The sequence below is a fragment of the Engystomops pustulosus genome, chromosome 9, assembly GCF_040894005.1.
Source record: "Engystomops pustulosus chromosome 9, aEngPut4.maternal, whole genome shotgun sequence".
In the NCBI taxonomy this organism is placed as follows: domain Eukaryota; kingdom Metazoa; phylum Chordata; class Amphibia; order Anura; family Leptodactylidae; genus Engystomops; species Engystomops pustulosus.
In genome coordinates, this window is record NC_092419.1 from 79,175,603 (window position 1) to 79,194,845 (window position 19,243).

Consider the following 19,243-nt stretch of genomic DNA (forward strand, 5'->3'; position numbering starts at 1 on the left):
GCACTCGGAGCCTTCTTTTTGGGCACCCAAGCTATCAACATAGCACTCGACATAGAACTCATCCTGCAGTCCAAGGAGACTCTCAGTGCTATTTTAAAGCAAAACATTCTTGATTGCTTAGAACTGCAGGAAGAGGAAAATGGAGGATTATCTTCCATTTCCTTCCTGTATCATTATCATTTCTTCCTGTACATGGGGACCATAGCGTGATGCCAAAACAGTCAAAATTTGCCCTTCTTTCAACTGTTTTGTTGTCCTCAAGAGGCCAATGTGCACAGGTAGCAATAAATTACTACTTAAATTGCCATGCTGGCAGTTTGCAGTAAATAAGTGTCTTTTGGTTGTAATTTGGGCACTCGGTCTCTAAAAGGTTCACCATCACTGTCCTATGATGTATTAGAACTTTATGTACTATTTAAAGTTTTGCATAGCTTGTCATGCTTTGGGGGATTAAAGGGGATTTCATGCTTTGACCAATCACATTGACTGTTGTACAGAGATCACAAAACAACAATTAGGTGATAGAATTCGGTGCTCTTATTTGTTGGGTGTTTGGGAAATATCCTGAGTTTATGTCCTCATTACAAGCAATGTTACAAGTAATTACTAATTTTGCAATTAAATCAGTTGTTGCTGTTATTTGCACTAGTTTTATGCACATGTAAACCAGCGGTAATAACAGTCATCACATAGCGCTCACTGATGATAACTTCAGTAATTGCAGGGCTTAGAAATGAGAGAACTCACAGATAAACACCTTACCTTTCTGCCTCTAGACAGCACCCATCATGAATCATTTACAACAATGTTTGTTTTCCACATACCCACATTGGGCACACCTTTGTGAGAACAAAACAGTGGCCACGTGCCAGTAATATGTGGAAAGAAAAGTGACAACTGCTGTCATAACACTAACACTATGGAAACAAGCTTGGGCATAGCTAAAAGGGGCAGAGAGGGGATGTCACCAGTAAACCTCTTATATTCGTGTCTAAATAAATATCACTGTTACAGATTTTACATTGGGGGTCACAGGGTATACATTACATCTCTGAAAAGAGGGTTCCGCTTTTCTATGGTTATCATAGGTTACATTCAATACTGACTACATTCAGTACACACAGGGATGTGTTCTCCATCACTGTTTAGGACAGTGATGGAGAACCTTTTAGAGACCGAGAGCCCAAGCTACAACCAAAATCCTCTTATTTACCGTGGATTGCCAACATGGCATTTTCAGCAGTAACTTACTGCTACCTGTTCTTACACATCATTCAATTGTATCAGCCCCTGAGGCCACCAATACAGTTGAAGGAAGGAGGGCAAAATCAGACTCTCGTAGCTTGTCTCCAGGATCTCTGTAGAGGAAGAATGGTCCAGCAGGATGAGCTTCAAAGATAATGCAGCCCTGTCCACACCTTCTCACTTTTGCCACAGTTCCAAACAGCCAATGAAGTGTCGCTTTAAATAGCGCTGAGAGCAGCATCTCTTAAGTTGCCTGGGACTGCAGGAAGATTCGGTGGATTTGTTCCTGTCTGGTGGGTACCACTGGTTTAGGACATTGTAAGAAAAGGCTTATTCTTCATAAATATTTAATCCCATTAACAACCTTACTTAATCCTTTTGGGCTGTGGCCCTTTATCCAGTCAGATATTACATTTTAACTCCTAAAAACCGCGGTAATTTTACATTTTTAATCAGCGAGTTGTATCAGGGTATTTCTTCCCAGTGACATTTGACATTTTAAACCCGTAGAGGACTTTTTGTTTTATGATCTCTTTTTAATCCCCAAAAAGCCATAACTTTTTAGTTTACAGAGATGTATGAGGGTTTGTTATCTGCAGGACAAATTGTACTTCTTAGCAGCACAATATAATATTACACGCAATCCACTGGAAAGTAGGAAAAAAATCCATATGCATAAGACGCAAATTGCGCCATTTTCTCTTGTGCTCTGGTTTTACAGCTTGCAGCGGGACGGTCTAAATGACATCTCCACTTTATTCTTTGTTTCAGTATGATAACTGAGATACCAAACTTATGTAATTTTGTTAGAAAAATATGTAAAAATAACTGAATAATAATGTAACACTTGGAACATTTTCATATTTCAGCAGAGCAATTTGCTGACAACATTACTTAACCCCTTAAGGACGCAGGTTTTTTTTGCTCATTTCATGCTCTCTGCCTTCAAAAATCCATAACTTTTTAATTTTTCCGTGTACAGAGCTGTGTGAGGGCTTATTTTATACGTAACAAATTTTGCTTCTCCGTCACATTATTTATTAAAAATTGGAAAAAAATCACGTTCATGTCACGTTCTTGTGGGCTCAGTTTTTACGTCTTTCACTGTGCATTCCGAATAACACCTCTACTTTATTCTTTGGTTCGGTCCGATCACTGTGATACCAAATTTATATATGTTTTATTGTTTTTAAATATACACTTTCAAAAATTAAACAAATGTGTACAAAAAAGAAAAAAATAATTTTGCCATTTTCTGACGCTAATAACTTTTTTATACTTTGGTGTACGGAGCTGTGTTAAGTGTTGTTTTTTGCGAAATGAGCCAACATTTTCATTGCTATCATTTTGATGACTGTGCGACATTTTTGTCACTTTTTATTCCATTTTTTATGTGAAGTACAATAGTGTAAAAGTCGCATTTCGGACATTTGGGCGCCATTTTGGAGGTCACCGTCTGCAATAACCATTTTTATATTTTGATAGATCGGGTATTTTGGGACACGGCGATACTTATTGTGTCAGTGACTTTTACTGTTTATTATGTTTTTTGTCAGTTCTAGGGAAAGGGGGGTGCTTTTAGGTTTTTAACATTTTTTTATTATTTTTAAAACTTTTTTTAAACTATTTCTTAGATCCTCCAGGGTACATTAACCCTAGATGGTCTGATCATTCCTACCATATACTGCAATACTACGGTATTGCAGTATATGGCATTTCTGCACAGTATACATTACAATGAGCCACTAGCTCATTGTAACGAAACTGCAGAAACCATGCAGCCTTGGGTCTGACGAAGACCAGAGGCTGTCATGGCAACCAATCACCATCACCTGATGATGTTCGGGCGAGCTACAATCGAATCCAAGATGGCGGCATCCACGCGCCGCTGTCTTTTAAATGCCGCCAGCAGCTTTGCACTTTGCAAGCACCGACCGTGGTTATTAGCGGTGGGGGTTTGCTGCAATATGCAACAACCCCCAGCCCATGAGCCCTCTTCATACACCCCCTGCACCATAGAGCTACGGCGCAGAGCTTTAAGGGGTTAAAATTAGTCACTTGTACTTTGCGACACCACACGTGCTAGCAGCCAGTAGCCGGTCAGTGACACAGACAATAGTGGCAATTTATACCTCACAGGTGCCAATCTGCTCCGTCAGGAAGGCGACAACATTACATCTTCTTCCGCCCAGGTCTGTTGAATTTGCTGCCAGATGTCTTCAGCTCCCGGCACCACATCTCCACACTTCACCAATAAAATACCACAGTCACTTACAGTATAAAGTCACCTAAATAACAGTGCTCCTAAATCATATACTGTACCCTTTCTTATGACACAACGGACCACTCTTCCACCCCCCATACATACAGAGTGGATATAGAATCTACTATGTGGCCTCTTCTTTATTTTAAGATATATAATAAAAGCTCCTCTCCCCCCAAAAAATTATATACAGATCCTATAGGTTCATTAAAATCCAACACCTATATCCAGATTCTTCCACATGTTTAACTATATACAAATTTACTGCCCCAAAATTTTGTTTAAATTGTGCCCCTATATACAGCCCCCACTCACTTAAATTACATACAGTACCCCATATAAACCCCCCTACCTTTTAATTAAAGCCCCATCATATATGTATATTATATACAGCACCCTCCCATATTGATATAATTCTTTACCCTCAAGTTATATTATATATAGCCCACCTTAATTATATAATATGTAGTTAAATGATATTATATTCAATTATATACAGCCCGCCTTATTATATAATATGCAGCACTCATATTCTACAATATATAACCCCCTTACATAATATGTAGCCCCCTTATTATATGATATACAGCCCCCGTATTATATAATATGCACCCCCTTATATTATATACAGTCCCACTTATATAATATGTAGCCCCCTTATTCTATAATATGCAGCCTCATATTATGATATACAGCCCCCCTTATTATACATATAATATTATACGTAGCCCCCTTATATTATATACAGCCCCCCTTTTTCTATTATATACAGCCCCCTTTTTGCATTAAGCACAGCTCCCCTTTTCTATTATATACAGCCCCTTTTTGCATAATATACAGCCCATCCTTTTCTTAAAATAATAAAGCAATTACCTTGACTCCAGTCACGCCCCCCACCAGCGCTGGCATTGTCCTCCCAGCTTTTCTGCAGAAATGGCCACCAAAATCACCCACATTGCAGCCCCATATTTTGCCCCTCCCTCAGGGCTTGGACATCTGTCGTCTGAGGCAAGATTTTTTATCTTGCCTCATGGCAGCTGCCTGCCCTTTTCCTTCCAGAGTACAGGCAGTCCCCGGGTTACATACAAGATAGGATCTGTACGTTTGTTCTTAAGTTGAATTTGTATGTAAGTCGAAACTGTATATTTTCCAGCCAGAACTTTTTTGGTCTCTGTGACAATTGGATTTTAAAAATGTTGGATTGTCATAAGAACCAGGATAAACAATAAAGTTTCATTACAGACACCTGTGAAAACTGTTATAGCTGTTTATTGTAGCCTAGGACTAAAGTACAATAAATTACCAATATCCAGTGGTCCGTTTGTAACTAGGGGTCGTATGTAAGTCGAGTGTTCTTAAGTAGGGGACCGTCTATTGGCATATTTTGTTATGAAGCTACATGTCAAAAATTTTCCTCAGCAGCAGTGAAGTGGGCAGAGACTAAACTCTTCCTGTATCTGCCCTGAAGTGGAATCAAATTTACGCTGCCCACAGTTACTATGATGCCTTGTGCTCTTGTATTAAGTAAGTAAGCAGTAAATCCAGTGAGATTGCTAAAAGTAAATCCAGTGAACACTGTATAGTTTACATATAGGACCCATTTAGTGTCTATCTTCCATTACACTGAGCATGTAATAAGTTGTAGAAACCAGCAGTTGCAGTGGTCCGGAAAGTATTCAGAGCTCTTTACATTTTTAACTATTTGTTCCATTGCTCCCAATTGGTAAGATCAAAAAAGTTTTTTTTTTTTGCTCATTCATGCACATTCTGCAGCCCATCTTGAGGGTGCGGTCACACGTCGCGTTTAATGCATGCGTTTAAAAATGCATTGGAATGGCTGAAGAGTGATTTGCCTAATTAAACAGCTCTTAACACTTGTGTTTACAAAATGCATGTGTTAACCGCGATGTTAACGCATGTGTTAACAATGCGTTAACAAACGCATGCGTTAACCGCTGTGTTAACACATGCGTTAACAATACGTTAACGGTTGCATTTTGTAAACACAGGTGCTAGCAGCTGTTTAATTAGGCAAATCACTCTCCCACTATTGCAATGCGTTTTTATACGCATGCGTTAAACGCGACGTGTGACCGCACCCTGACAGAAAAACTGAATTGTAGATATGTTTGCTAATTTAAACAAGACAAACTAAAATATCCTTCATTGGAATTCAGCTGTGTTTAATTAAACTGATAGCACTTGATTATAAAAGGCACACACCTGTCTATTTAAGAACTCACAGCTCACAGTGCATGTCAGGTAAACATGAGAATCATGAGGTCTAAAGAACTACCAAAGGAGTTCAGAGCACAGTGACCTCCATATATAGTATATATACTGGGCTCCAATATAGTATAGAAAGTTAAGCCAAAGCACTCCTTTTGATGCAAAGAAAATTGTAAAAATTACCCGTTTACTACAAAAAAAAAAAAAAAAGTTTTCTTTGCATCAAAAGGAGTGCTTGGGCTTCACTTTCTAGACTATGAGAAATAAGCTTCTCTGGTCTGATGAGATGAAGATTGGACTTTTTAGTGTTAATTCTAAGCGGAATTGTGTGGCACTGCTCATCACCTGCCAAATACAGTCCCAACAGCAGGGGCGGAATGGGAATTTAAAGTGGCCCTGGAAAAAAATGTAAAAGTGGCCCCATTCTGTGGGCGGGGTCAAAACAAGTAGGCGTAACCATGTAATGTGGGTGGAGTTACTAAACTCCATACAAACTGTTTATAGATGGTCTAAATCAACATGTACACCGCAGAGAAAGAATCTCATACTGGCTCCTTGAATTAACACTTCTATTTTAAGAGCACACAACTTAATACTGCCATATATGTACACTAAAACATACTACAATACCTTCTCCAATAAAAAAGAATGTAACTTCTATAATACTACTGCCCCTAAGTAAAATATATTGTAATACTGCCCCCCCATGTACAAGAATATACCAACTATAATATAAAGAGAAAAAACGTAAGGGTAAGGGCTCACCTGTAGGAGGTTGTAGTAGTCCAAGTGACTGGTCAGGTGCAAGGAATCCCCTTGATGAAGACGCTGGTGCGGATATCCAGAGTACTGTATGCTGTTCAACCAGAAAAAAACAGAAAAATACGAGATGCCGGGGATCCAGCACTCAAACAAGTGCAAACAAGTTTAATCTTCAGATTTAAAAAATTGTATGACATGTTGCAAAGACAAATACATGGATACAAAAAAATGACAAGAAAAAAGGGGGGGGGGCAGGGGTAACGCGTTTCGGACTGTTCACATTTCTAGTCCTTAGTCATACCTGTGCTGCAAGATCCAAGCCAGAAAAATTTATAATGAAATAGGTTCAAGCCGTGTTTGCACTTGTTTGAGTGCTGGATCCCCAGCATCTTGTACACATACCTACTATAATACTGCCCCCCTATGTACAAGAATATACCTACTATAATACTTCCCCCCCTATGTACAAGAATATAACTACTATAATACTGCCCTCTATGTACAGGGGTATAACTACTATAATACTGCCCCCTAAGTACAAGAATATACCTACTATAATACTTCCCCCACCTATGTACAAGAATATAACTACTATAATACTGCCCCCTATGTACAAGAATATAACTACTATAATACTGCCCCCTATGTACAAGAATATACCTACTATAATACTGCCCTCTATGTACAGGGGTATAACTACTATAATACTGCCCCCTAAGTACAAGAATATACCTACTATAATACTTCCCCCACCTATGTACAAGAATATAACTACTATAATACTGCCCCTATGTACAAGAATATAACTACTATAATACTGCCCCCTGTGTACAAGAATATAACTACTATAACACTGCCCCCTATGTACAGGAATATAGCTACTATTACTAGTAGCCAGCCACCCCCAGTATACAGCCAGCGTGCCACCCCAGTATACAGCCAGCCACTGTAGTATATATATAGCCAGCCCCCCCCCCAGTATACAGCCACTCAGTCTGCCCACTATTTTGCCAGCCCCCAGTATACAGCCAGACTGCCCCTGCCCTAGTATACAGCCGGGCTGCCCCTTCTCCAGTATATAGCCAGTCACCCCTCTATACAGCCCCCTCTGGTTTACAGTCTGCCCCAGTATACAGCGCCAGCCCCCGGTATACAGCGCCAGCCCCAGCCCCACCCCAGTACATAAAAATAAAAACATATGAAACTCACCTCTCCGACGCTGCTCCCCTACTTGATCCAGTCCGGCTGCAGTGACAGCTCCGTATGGCTTCCACCGGCCCCACCAGTCCCAGACCGGCCCCGGATCGCACATGGTGGTGGCAGCATTATGGTATGGGGGTGTTTTTCAGCTGCAGGGACAGGATGACTGGTTGCACTTGAAGGAAAAATGAATGAGGCCAAGTACAGATATGTCCGGGATGAAATCCTCTTCCAGAGTGCATTGGACCTCAGACTGGGCTGAAGGCTCACCTTCCAACCAGGGCAGGTGTTAGACAAAGTGGGGCCATGAGCAAAACAAAACTATTTTATGAACTGCTACATGCAGTTAGATGCTCCCTATAGCCCTGCACAATAATAACAATTTGTCATTTACAAACAGTAGTGTGGTAGGGCAATCTGTAATATGGGACTGTAGGAGAATTGGATAGGAGATTGAAGATAGAAGTTATACATGAAAGATTATATAGATTTATAGATAAATGATATATTTATAGATGCATAAATATAAAGTAGATTAATAATAATAAAAAAATCTTTATTTATATAGTGCCATCATATTCTGTAGTGCTTTACAAATCAATATATATTTATATGGGAGATATATAGATACAGTAGAAGAGAGATATAAGATTGATTGATAAATATATAGAGTAGCTAGATCGACAATATATATAAAAGATAATAGATAGATGACAGATAGAAGATCTATAGATAAATAGATAGACAAAAGCTAGATTGACAGATATATAGATAAATTATAGGAGATAGATAACTAGAGCGAGAGATGACAAGCATCTTCACCCGGGCATTCAATCATGGGGTATGAAAGGATCAATACATCCTCTGCACACTAAAGTCCACATGCAGGAGGCCCCTTTAGGATAGGGAGCGCTGGGCAAATGCCCAGTTTGCTGCTCCTGCTTCAGACAAGACAATAAGCCCATAGCTAAAATAACAAAGCAGTGTCTTCAGAACAACTCTGTGACCAGGCCAGAGTCCTCATTCTAAACCCAATTGAGAGTCTCTGGAGAGACTTGAAAATGGCTGTCCATCAACGTTCACTATCCAACCTGAAGGAACTGGAGAGGATTCCCATCCTTCATTGCTCTGAGCTATGCATTGTGAGTGGAGCCTCCCTCTACCTCCTTCTCTGTCTCGCCTTAGCTGCCTCCAAACCTGGAGTAAAGCTAAGCTGTAGTTGTCTATAGCGGGTAGATAACACAGGAAAACTATGGGAAGAAAAAAGAGCTTACCTGTCTAGCACAAAGGTTCTAAAATACTACAGGACAGCTAACTGTTGTAATGACCTTCATTATTACTGGAAATTACCGCTTGAGACAAAACTCTCAACTGGCCTCATACTTCAAAACTCTGTAGTTTATGCAAGTGTGGCATGAAGAAAGACATTTTAGAAGCAAGTAATGAAAAGCCCAATTTTATGCTATGCAGGGGACCAAAAAAGCCAAACTCTTATGTGTGGAGAAAAGTAAATACTCCACATCACCCTGAACACACCATGCTGGCAGCATCATGCAATGGGGATGCTTTTCATGGGAAGCTGAGGAGTTGGTTAGGGTTAAATACAGGGCAATGAGGTGAACCTATTAGAGTCTACAAAAGGTTTTGGACTGAATAGAATAGTTCTAATGGCCCAGTTTAGACTTCCCCCAACAGACCTGCAGCTGTCATCGGAGCCAAAAGTGGTCCTGCAAAGTACTTGCTCAAGGGTAGTGAATACATACACACGCCAAACTTCACATTTTTAATTTGCAAAGATTTGCAAAAGCACATACAATTTTGTTAATACTTGATACTTTCTGTTGCTCTATCATATTAAATTTCTACAAAATATATTAAAGTATGTGGCTGTATCATTCAAAAAGAAGGAAGAATTCAAGGGGGAATAATAGATTTGCAACTCGCTGTAACTGAAAACAAATGGATTGTCTTAATTCTTTTCTCACATACACATCTCCAATTTATTCTTCAACTGCTAGATGTGTCCACCAGGTGGAGATCAATCTTTAGTTTTACCTGCTGTATGATATGACAACAGAATATTGACCATAACTAAAGATTAATGACATTTTCTGTAAATAAAGTTTGTACTTCAAAAACGTTGTCTTTGTTTACGGCGGTAACATGGCATCTGGCAATATCTGCTTTTAAAGAAGGCGTGAAGCATAGGAAAGACCTGCCATGACTCATTATACACTTAAGTGTCAGCAGTTCCTTGTATTATAGGAGTTGTCCCATGTTTAACTGTTATTCCCTATCCACATGTCAGAGCTCCAGTCAACACTAAACAACAATTTCTTTCACCGCAAGAGAATTAATTAGAGGATTCTCTGTTCTCTTGTTTGGTAAAACCGCTACTGATCACAATATACAGGCAGTCCCCGGGCTACGTACAAGATAGGTTACATAGTTTTGTTCTTAAGTTGAATAGGTAAGTCGAAACTATATATTTTATAATGGTAGCTCCAGATAAAAAAAAAATAAAAATTGCCCCAGTGAGAATTGGAGTTTAACATTTTTTTTGCTGTAATGAGACCAAGGATTATCAATAAAACTTCATTACAGACACCTTACAGCTGATCAATGCAGTCTGGTTCTATAGTAAAGCATCCAGAGAGCTTCACCAGAGGTCACAGTGGGCAGAGGGGTCCGTCTTTAACTAGGGGTCGTCTGTAAGTCGGGTGTCCTTAAGTAGGGGACCGCCTGTAATCCTCTTTCCACTGCGATAAGAGATAACAATTAACACCTACAGGAGGCAGACAGTTTTGGTCCTCTGTACATGGTGAATGTTTCAAGTGTTTAACGTTGAGTCCTAAAACCTGTATTAAAGAATGAGACTTGACTGTACCCAGTCACACACATATGTGCTACAATATGCTAACAATGTCTAAGTAACTATTCACACTAGAGAATTCTATGGTTCATCTCTTTTCTTCATGCTGATTAAAGCCATCAAGGGAGTTGAATTATATTTGAATTTGTTATACTCTATTCATACAATTTCTCATTGTGATCTCTTCTCTTTTTATGTATATATTTTTTAGACACAATTCACACACACACCCCTATCTCTCTGGCAATCAGAGGGTTAGATTTCAGGTGTTAAGATTTGTAGTATTGTCCTTTTAATGCTTATGTACAAATGTGCTGTGCTCCTTTTTGACAATAAGTAAGGATATTCTCTCTGTATTAAACACATTAATGGTATCTTATTTTTTCACATATTTTTAATGGCCTTATAATACATTTTCTGTTTTTTATATCAGTCACGCTGGAACCAATTTCTCTACAAAAATTGAGGAAGTGTGTCACTTCACAATAAAGGCAGGAATGAAGCACTAACCACAACGCCTCATTACTCAAATCCAAGGACAAAGACGACCTGGATTACTTGCCAAAGAATAAATAGTTAAAGTTGTCGGCAGTCTCTGCACTGGCACATGGTAAGTTGGACTTACAGGGGACTAATTTATCATGAGACCGACTCCTAGCAACAGTTCTATTGTTTTTTGGAGCTTAACTGCCACCCGATTTATTGAAGTGGCTTTTGGCCCTTGATAAATCCTTTTGCAGTGTTCTTATATGTTGGTTGTTTGCCACTGCAGCATACAAAGTCACAAAATACTAGGAAAAGTAGCAGCACATGCACCAGGGAGGGGACTGCCAGCTCATGCCCCCCAGTATATCGCCAGCATATAGCAGTATATAGCAGTATATAGCAATGGCAGCGCACAGGTACATAGAGCCGGAGCATTGCAACACAGAAGACGAGGTGCGGGTATGGGGGAGGGTGGCTGAAAGGTGAGTACAGAGTTTCGTTTTTTATAGACTTCAGTATAAGCAAAGTAAAAAATTTTCAGCAAACTCAGCCTATACTCGAGTATATACAGCATTTATTCTGGGAGGGTTAATTTGTAAGGCAGGTTCTCTTTAAGGATCGTTTTATTGCATTTGAATATGATATATTACTATATTAAGTAATAGATTACTAACTGCATGACACATGTCTGCATCAGAATTCAAAAAGCAATGATAAAGGCCTGTATATAGTGTATATATCATTGCCGTTCAGTGTAGATAGGGGGTTCCTTGTGAAAATCTGCTCATTTGACTGAAGCAATAGGAGAGCTTGAACAAAATGGTTCCATGCAACGAATTTTAAGAGAACATCAGATCTACCATTTCAGTGAAACTGACCCATAATGATCTTTCTAGGGAGAGTTCAAACCAGTCCTCAAACATCTTGAAAGAGTTGGCAAGTAAGAGTTTTCCAAGATCAAAGACTCACATGTACAAAGAATAAACTCTGAGAGCCCCAAGGAACACTTAAATTAGAAGTGAATATGATTTGGTGATTACAGCATACACCTCCTGAGGCACTTTTAATGGTTAATACCTTGCGCTTATTAAGAAAAAGTCTTAAGAAACTGTATAGCACGCAAAACTAGGTTTTAGAGAAAAGCGATAAGGTTATTCAATTAAGTGTATATGTGTGTAGTTAGGGGATATTGAATTTTGCAGACCAAAGGCTATAAAAATATATCTGTAAAATTAAGTAATGACCAGTTGCCCACATGTGTTTATCATAAATTAAGGTTCCAGGGTTCCCCTGTAAGATAAAGACGTGGGTGTTCTATCTGCGCACAAAACTAGATGGAGCAAGTTTAATAATGGTAAAGGAAGCGGCTAGTGGATGTCCATCCAGATTTTGCAAGTGTGGGACTTCCCTAATATATTATTTTGAGCTGCCAACATCATTTTGGGAATTGGTCTGGTCTTCGTACATGCAGGGCCAGCAAACAGGGCATTTGCCCGGGGCCCCGTGTATAAAATCCTCCTACAGTCCCATATTACAGATTTCTTTACCGTACTACTGCTTGTAAACTACGAAGTGTTAGTATTGTACGGGGCTTTAGGGAGCCTCTTATTAAATGTGACTGTTCATAAAATAGATTTATTTTGGGGCCCCACTTTTTGTGTGGCCCAGGGCCCCACTTTGTCTTCAACCGGATCTTATTACATGGAATTGATAAATGTTTATTTGCTGCCTCAACTCCCCCCCCCCCCCCCCCCCCCCCGAGTCCCCATACATCCTAAAAATGGGGTCTTTATTGAGGCAAAACCCCTCTCACATTTATATCATGAATTTGTTTTACATGTTTTTTTTATTACAAAATGTTCTAATATATAGGATGTTTAATGATAATTAACAGAATAGGAGAGGATATTGGCCCAGATTTATCAATAGCAAGTCAAACTGTCCGAAGTGCAGGCTGGGCCAAATAATTGAATACAGGGGCTTGGCCTTCAATTATCAGGTGCACCTGGCACTGCTTGGGAAATGTGTGCACAATTTTATTTTATATTGGTGCACCTTTAAAGGAAACCTACTATGAGGAATATACTATTGAAAGTAGATCTGATGGTGGATTCCTCCTGCCATGATCCTTATAGTGCTCAACAAACGTGTTGTACTCGCCTTATTACGCATGCGTGGAAGCAGGTAAAGTGATGGTATTTGCGGAGCTCTGTTTACTTCTCTGGTTCCTAGGTAAGCCGGAAGAGTCTTCCCGATTTGTGGTGGAGACTTCTAGGTTTGTGGTGGAGACATCAAGGTGTTTTCTTTTTGACTTTCTTTAGTGAAAACACGAATATTGCACGTAGGGAAAATAAACTCCAAATAGAGACATATATACGTGTTTCAGAGGTTCTCCCTCCTTCCTCAGTAGTTACCAAGTGGGTGTTTCCAGTTACGTTGTGCTTCTGTGTACATATGTCAGAGAAAGCAATACTCTTTAATAGAAAGAACAAATTAAAATATGAAGCAAACTGTTCCACTTCTTATTAGAGCTGTAGACCTACCACAAACACAATAGGCCACGATAATTCTACACCGACATTGTTTGGTATTAACACCCTATAGTGTTTACACCACAAAAGGTTCCTTCTGTGAGCTGATGCAAAACCAATCAAAAGAAGTTAATATGATGGTATGTTAATCTGGCCTCCGGAATAATAATATGTACATAGAACGCTAACAAGAGAGCGAGGGGCGCACAGTTCTCTGCTTAACCGTAAATGGGAAATCTGTGGTATGAAATTCATTCAGCAGAAACATTTTTAAACCAAAGGAATTCATGCGAGAGCTTTTATGGAAACACTTAGTGATCACTCACCACAATGTGTTGTACAAGCTCATCGAGAAGGAATGACACAGAATGCCAGCCGTTTATTACCATGTCGGCAGACTACAAGCTACTATTAACCAAAATAAAGAATCAGAACTCATATACTTTGAAGTACATGTATGGTAGTAGATATAACAATTTTGTCCAAGTTTCTTGGACAGTTTTCTTTAAAATTCCATACTGTATAACTTAAGCAATCCTATTTTGTGTGGTTTTCGCTATGTACTCCAATAGGGTAAAACACGGCAAGAAAACCACATGTAATAATGTAATCTTGGCTTCCAATTGTTGCCGCTCCTTAAAAATTTCTTTGAAATGCTTTTAAAGCTGCTGTGAAAAGTATAGGATTTGGTAAAACTTATACTGTAACAAACAGTAGGTTGTGGACCCACTGTGTCACCCTACCAGTTTGGTTGTGGGCTAATCCCAAGGGCATTATCCAAGTGTTTCAGTCGGTATTCACCTGTAAACCCCCGTAAGGATATTTGGATAATGGATATGATCTAAAAGTCACTATGAAATTCAAAAAAGCATCAATTTTAAGGTCAGGGCACACCTCAGATGTGTTTAATATTAAATTACTTTTTTGTCTCAAACATTTTACTGAATTACTGTAATTGAAGTATGATGCAATTTTTTTTGTTAAATTTGCAGTACCAATTTAGGATATTTTTTGGTTATGGAAGGTAAGAAGTGTGGATGCCCTTTTATTACTCAAGTCTTTCATTACAGGAAATAAAACAGGAAATTAAGAGAACTTGCCAAGGGCGGGAGGGAAATGAACATCAAAATCTGATAATGAGTACCGACATTGCCCCTGTACTGATAAACTGTTTTAACAAAAACAATTGCTTTGGATTGGAAGCGCGAACACTTGATACAAAAACAACCTGTAATTTTTTCCTTATTTCCACATGATCTTCTGAAGACAAAATGATGAATGATATACGCTACCTCATCTGTTTGTAAATTAAAGCATGTAGATGACAGATAAAAGGTAAAAAAATGCTTTATTCTTCTCAGCCAATTTTTGTTGAATGCAGGAAAATAACCAAAAACACTTGCTTTTAACAATTTGTCTATAAATTAACTCAAGAGTAGTGGGAAAACAGCCTAAGATTGTACACCTGGGAGTCAGTTCGTCCATTATAAAGGAACAATACACATACAGTTGTGCTCAAAAGTTTACATACCTCTACTAAATTTTGGCTTTTGTAACCTTTTTTGCACAGAATATGAATGATCGCACAAAAACTTATTTCCACTAATGGCTAGTGATTGGGTGAGGCCATTTATTGTTAAACTATTGTGTTTTCTATTAAATCATAGCCTCAACCAAAAACATGCAAATGACCCCGACCAAAAGTTCACATAACATGCACAGAAGTTGATACAAATGGATTTGAATGGCTGCTAAATATTCAGTAATATCCTTACCTGTGCCCTGTTTGCTTCTAATAAGTGTGTGTGCATAAAAGCTGAGCGAGTTTCTGGGATTCAGCCAGACATCTTTTATCCAGTCACTGATGTTTCTGGATTGTGAGTCATGGGGAAAGCAAAAAAATTGTCAAAGGATCTACAGGAAAAATGTAGTAGAAATGTAGTTGAACTATATAAAGCAGGAAAGGGATACAGAAAGATATCCAAGGATATCCAAGAATTCAGTGGCTCTGTAAAAACCAAACCAGAAAAATTGTTTGGGATTAGAGACAAGCGAGCACCAAAATGCTTGTGTGCTCGTTATTCGTTACAAACGTTTCCGATGCTCGAGTACTCGTATCGAATAACGAACCCCACGGGAGACCCAAGCATTTTTTCACTGAAAGAACACAAAAAGAACAGTGCAGATTAACACATTACAGATGTTTTCCTCGTAAGAACACATTGAAATAACAATATTCTTCACTTTGCAGGTGTTCGCGCGTGTCTTCCAATAAGTTAGGAGATGTGCACGCACATCTGCAAAGTGAATAGAATAAAAACTGTGAAGGCACAAGAAACGTGGTCAAAAGTTGAAAGAAAGATGAATGCAGGATATTATCAGCAAATACTGTAGGCAAATTTGCAGTCATCAGCCAGGAAGCTGCGCATGGGACGTACCAGTACATTCCAACATGACAACGATACAACCATTGCTAAACAAAGTGAAATGAAGAAACCGAAGGGGGGAAGGATTGTCGGCGCTCGGAAGATCCTCAAAACTCCAAAAAACATATATGGTAAAATTCCAGGAGCCAGTCCTCTCCTGATAGAGACGAAAGTTCTGGAGCGGCCATCTTTGTCTCCTGACCTCAATATCATTCTGGGGAGATCTCAAGTGCGCAGTTCATCCAAGCCCAGGAATTTACAGGAGCTGGAGGACTTTTGCAAAACATGATATTAAGAACTTGGGTATGTGTGCTTTTAAGGGTCATTTTGATATTTTTGGTTGTCATTAAGAATTAAGAAGAGAAAACACAGTAGTTTGGTTTGACAATAAATGGCTTCACCCAACAACTTACCATGAGCAGATAAAAACGTCTGTGTGCCATCGGTCATATTCTTAGAAAAAAGGTAATGAAAGCCAAAATACTGCAGGTGTATGTAAACTTTTGAGCACAACTAAGGCCCCTTCCACACTTGCGTTGCAGATCACGTCAGAGTCTGATCAGGGTTTGGTCAGTGAAAAACTGACATTGTTCATCAGAGTTCAATCAGTTTTCAGAGTTTGTTCAGTGTCTCAGTTTTTCAATGCGTTCAATGCGCAGATAATGCGCGTGAAAAGGACTCAGGGCTGAGCTCTATCTTTTCTATGGCAATTGATGCGTGAAAAACACATTGCACTTGCATTGGACTTGCATGTGTCTCAGAGTGCAATGCGTTTTTGATGCGTCTCCATAGACTTGTATGGTGTGCTTTTGACGCAAGTCTGAAAAAGCCCATTGATTACAATGGGTCAGAGTGGAATGCAAGGTCTGCGCGTCAAAAGCATGCACAGAAAAGGAGCGTGAAGAACGCAAGTGTGGAAGGGGCCTAACTCTTCCAAAAAATAAAAGATGCATATTGTTTAATAAATACTGCAGGTTATACAGGATTTTTATGTAAAGAAACTTAAAGGACAAATATATCTGGTCAGACACAGCATAATTAGAAAATTTTATTCTCTTTGTTGCAAAGATCTCTGGGACTATTCAAATAAGGTTTGTAAAAATCCATAGCTAATCTACAAAAACAGTGGTAGAAATTTCTGCAACAAATCTAACACTTGTGGCTGCATCATCTGTGCACATGTGGCCCTGATTCTCATTAGACATTGCAGTTCTTTAAGTCAAATTTAATATATTGTCATGTTATATTAATTTCCATTCACAGAATGTGTTTCTGTTTTGCGTGCTGAAAATCAGTTTCCCCCCCCCAAAAAAAAAACAGCATAAAGGAGCTGTAACATTTTCTTCCTCAATAGTAAGAAATACGAAAATATAGTGTAGTCTTGTTTTTTTTTTATCATTTAAGAAAGGTGGGAATCTATAGCTGAATCTATAGAGCTGAATTTCAAAGTATTGATCAAAAATGGATAGAATCTGATGCACCGTATTTTGCATTAATAAAATTATTTCTGTAGTGTATATATTATTTATTAAGACATAATGTGGAAAAAACAGTTTGTAATTTACTTTATCAATAAAATTGTCCACCAGCATTGATGCTCCCTTGCATGGGAAGTGGCCAGCTAGTGCAACGAGAATCCCAACAGTACTGGCAACATGGTCCTGTGCCACGCTTGCAGAATTGTCCATAGTCTTCTGAGGAAGGCAATATCCAGTGCCATACTTGGCATAAAACAACCACTTATTCTTCATGTCCTCCACTGCACCCAACCAATCACAGACTTTCATTGCAAAAAAATAAAAACTGTGACTTATGTTCAGTCAAGTGGAAAAGTAACACTATGTGGGTCTTAAAGTTTTTGGCTTTTTTAAAAGGTTTATGAGCCGGGAAATTCACCTAAACGTATGGCTCCGAAAAAGGTTGTATGTTTGCTCATGTTGATGGAGATATCTGCATGAACCATCTTTACTGCAATCTTCTGTTTGGCTTTTAGAAGGCAGACTCCAGCAGTGTAGCAGGTATTGAAGTTGGTTTTACCGGGTTCTATGCTTCGGGTACATTGTAGAAATGGCTTCTCGTCGATCATCACAGCATAACTTGCAATATCTGTAAAGTTGATATAGTAAACCTGTGAGAGGAAAGTGCTTAAAGTCAGTTTAAGACATACACTATGTGTTACATCAAACAAAATATTGAAACTACAAACTATTTTTTGGCTTCTATGATGGGGCAGACCAATGTAAATGATGTGTATATGCAGCAAATCTTTTTATCTAGTGAGTCAAAAAGGATAATTTCTTCTTATTAAGGTTATTCGTAGGTCAATCTGTCCACAAGCTATGTTAAATTATGGAGGATAAGGATCTGTAGAGTAATGCCGACATAGACATCAAAAGGAAAACTCAGGCTAAAGCACTAAATATATTGATCCACTGGCCTCCAGACTTTATAAATCTGTGCATGTTTGCTTAAAGAGAACCTGTCAGATAAATTAACCCCCAAAATGTAAATATATTTTCATAAACTGCCATTCAAAAGCATTGTCCCTCTACATGCCTGTAAACTCAAACCATCAGGTCCAAAAGCTGTATGCACCAATTAGTCATAATCATATTCAGCAATGTTCATGAGTGGAAGGTACAGCCACAGCCCCCCAGGGCTTGACTGACAGCCTGTATAATGATGCGACACTCCTGGTGCTGGCGACCCTTGCTGTCTGTGTGTGTATGAGATACTCCTCTACACGACTGACAGCCTGTATAATGATGTGACACTCCTGGTGCTGGCGCCCCTTGCAGTCTGAGTGAGTATGAGATATTCCTATAAACATGACTGTCAGCCAGTATAATGATGTGACACTCCTGGTGCTGGCTCCTCTTTAAACTTCCTGGTGCTGGCGGCCACGCCCCCTGCAGCCTGTGTGTGAGATACAACTGCTACAGGATACAGCCATGTGTATGGGAGAAAAGAGCATTGTCCGTGTCTTTAGCTGACATCTAGATCAGGTCTGTGTCTCTCACAGGCAGCAGATAAAGCACAAGCAGTATCAATGCTTTACTATACATTACACACAGACATGAGCAGAGGGAGGAGAGGGTAGGGGTAACAGGGATGACATGACTTTCTCTCTCCATATGCCCAGGCTCATTTACATAATAAAGAAAAGATGATTCTAGAATGATTAAGATCTGTGAGCAGCTCCAACAGGTAGCGGTGACAGAATTAGTTA

General features: G+C 39.1%; 1 protein-coding gene across 7 annotated transcripts in view; it reads right to left on the reverse strand.

Annotated features, from left to right (window-relative positions):
- Positions 1 to 14,919: 14,919 nt before the first annotated feature.
- The window catches only part of EDA (ectodysplasin A), a 99,713-nt gene continuing 95,389 nt past the window's right edge, over positions 14,920 to 19,243 (reverse strand). For 6 of the 7 annotated variants that reach the window (XM_072125921.1, XM_072125918.1, XM_072125922.1 and 3 more), the window contains exon 8: positions 14,920 to 18,142. In XM_072125921.1, the coding sequence (XP_071982022.1) occupies positions 17,891 to 18,142 (252 nt within the window). In that variant the 3' untranslated portion in view covers positions 14,920 to 17,890. The remainder of the gene's footprint in view (positions 18,143 to 19,243) is intronic. The other variant, XM_072125923.1, reaches the window with a different exon arrangement.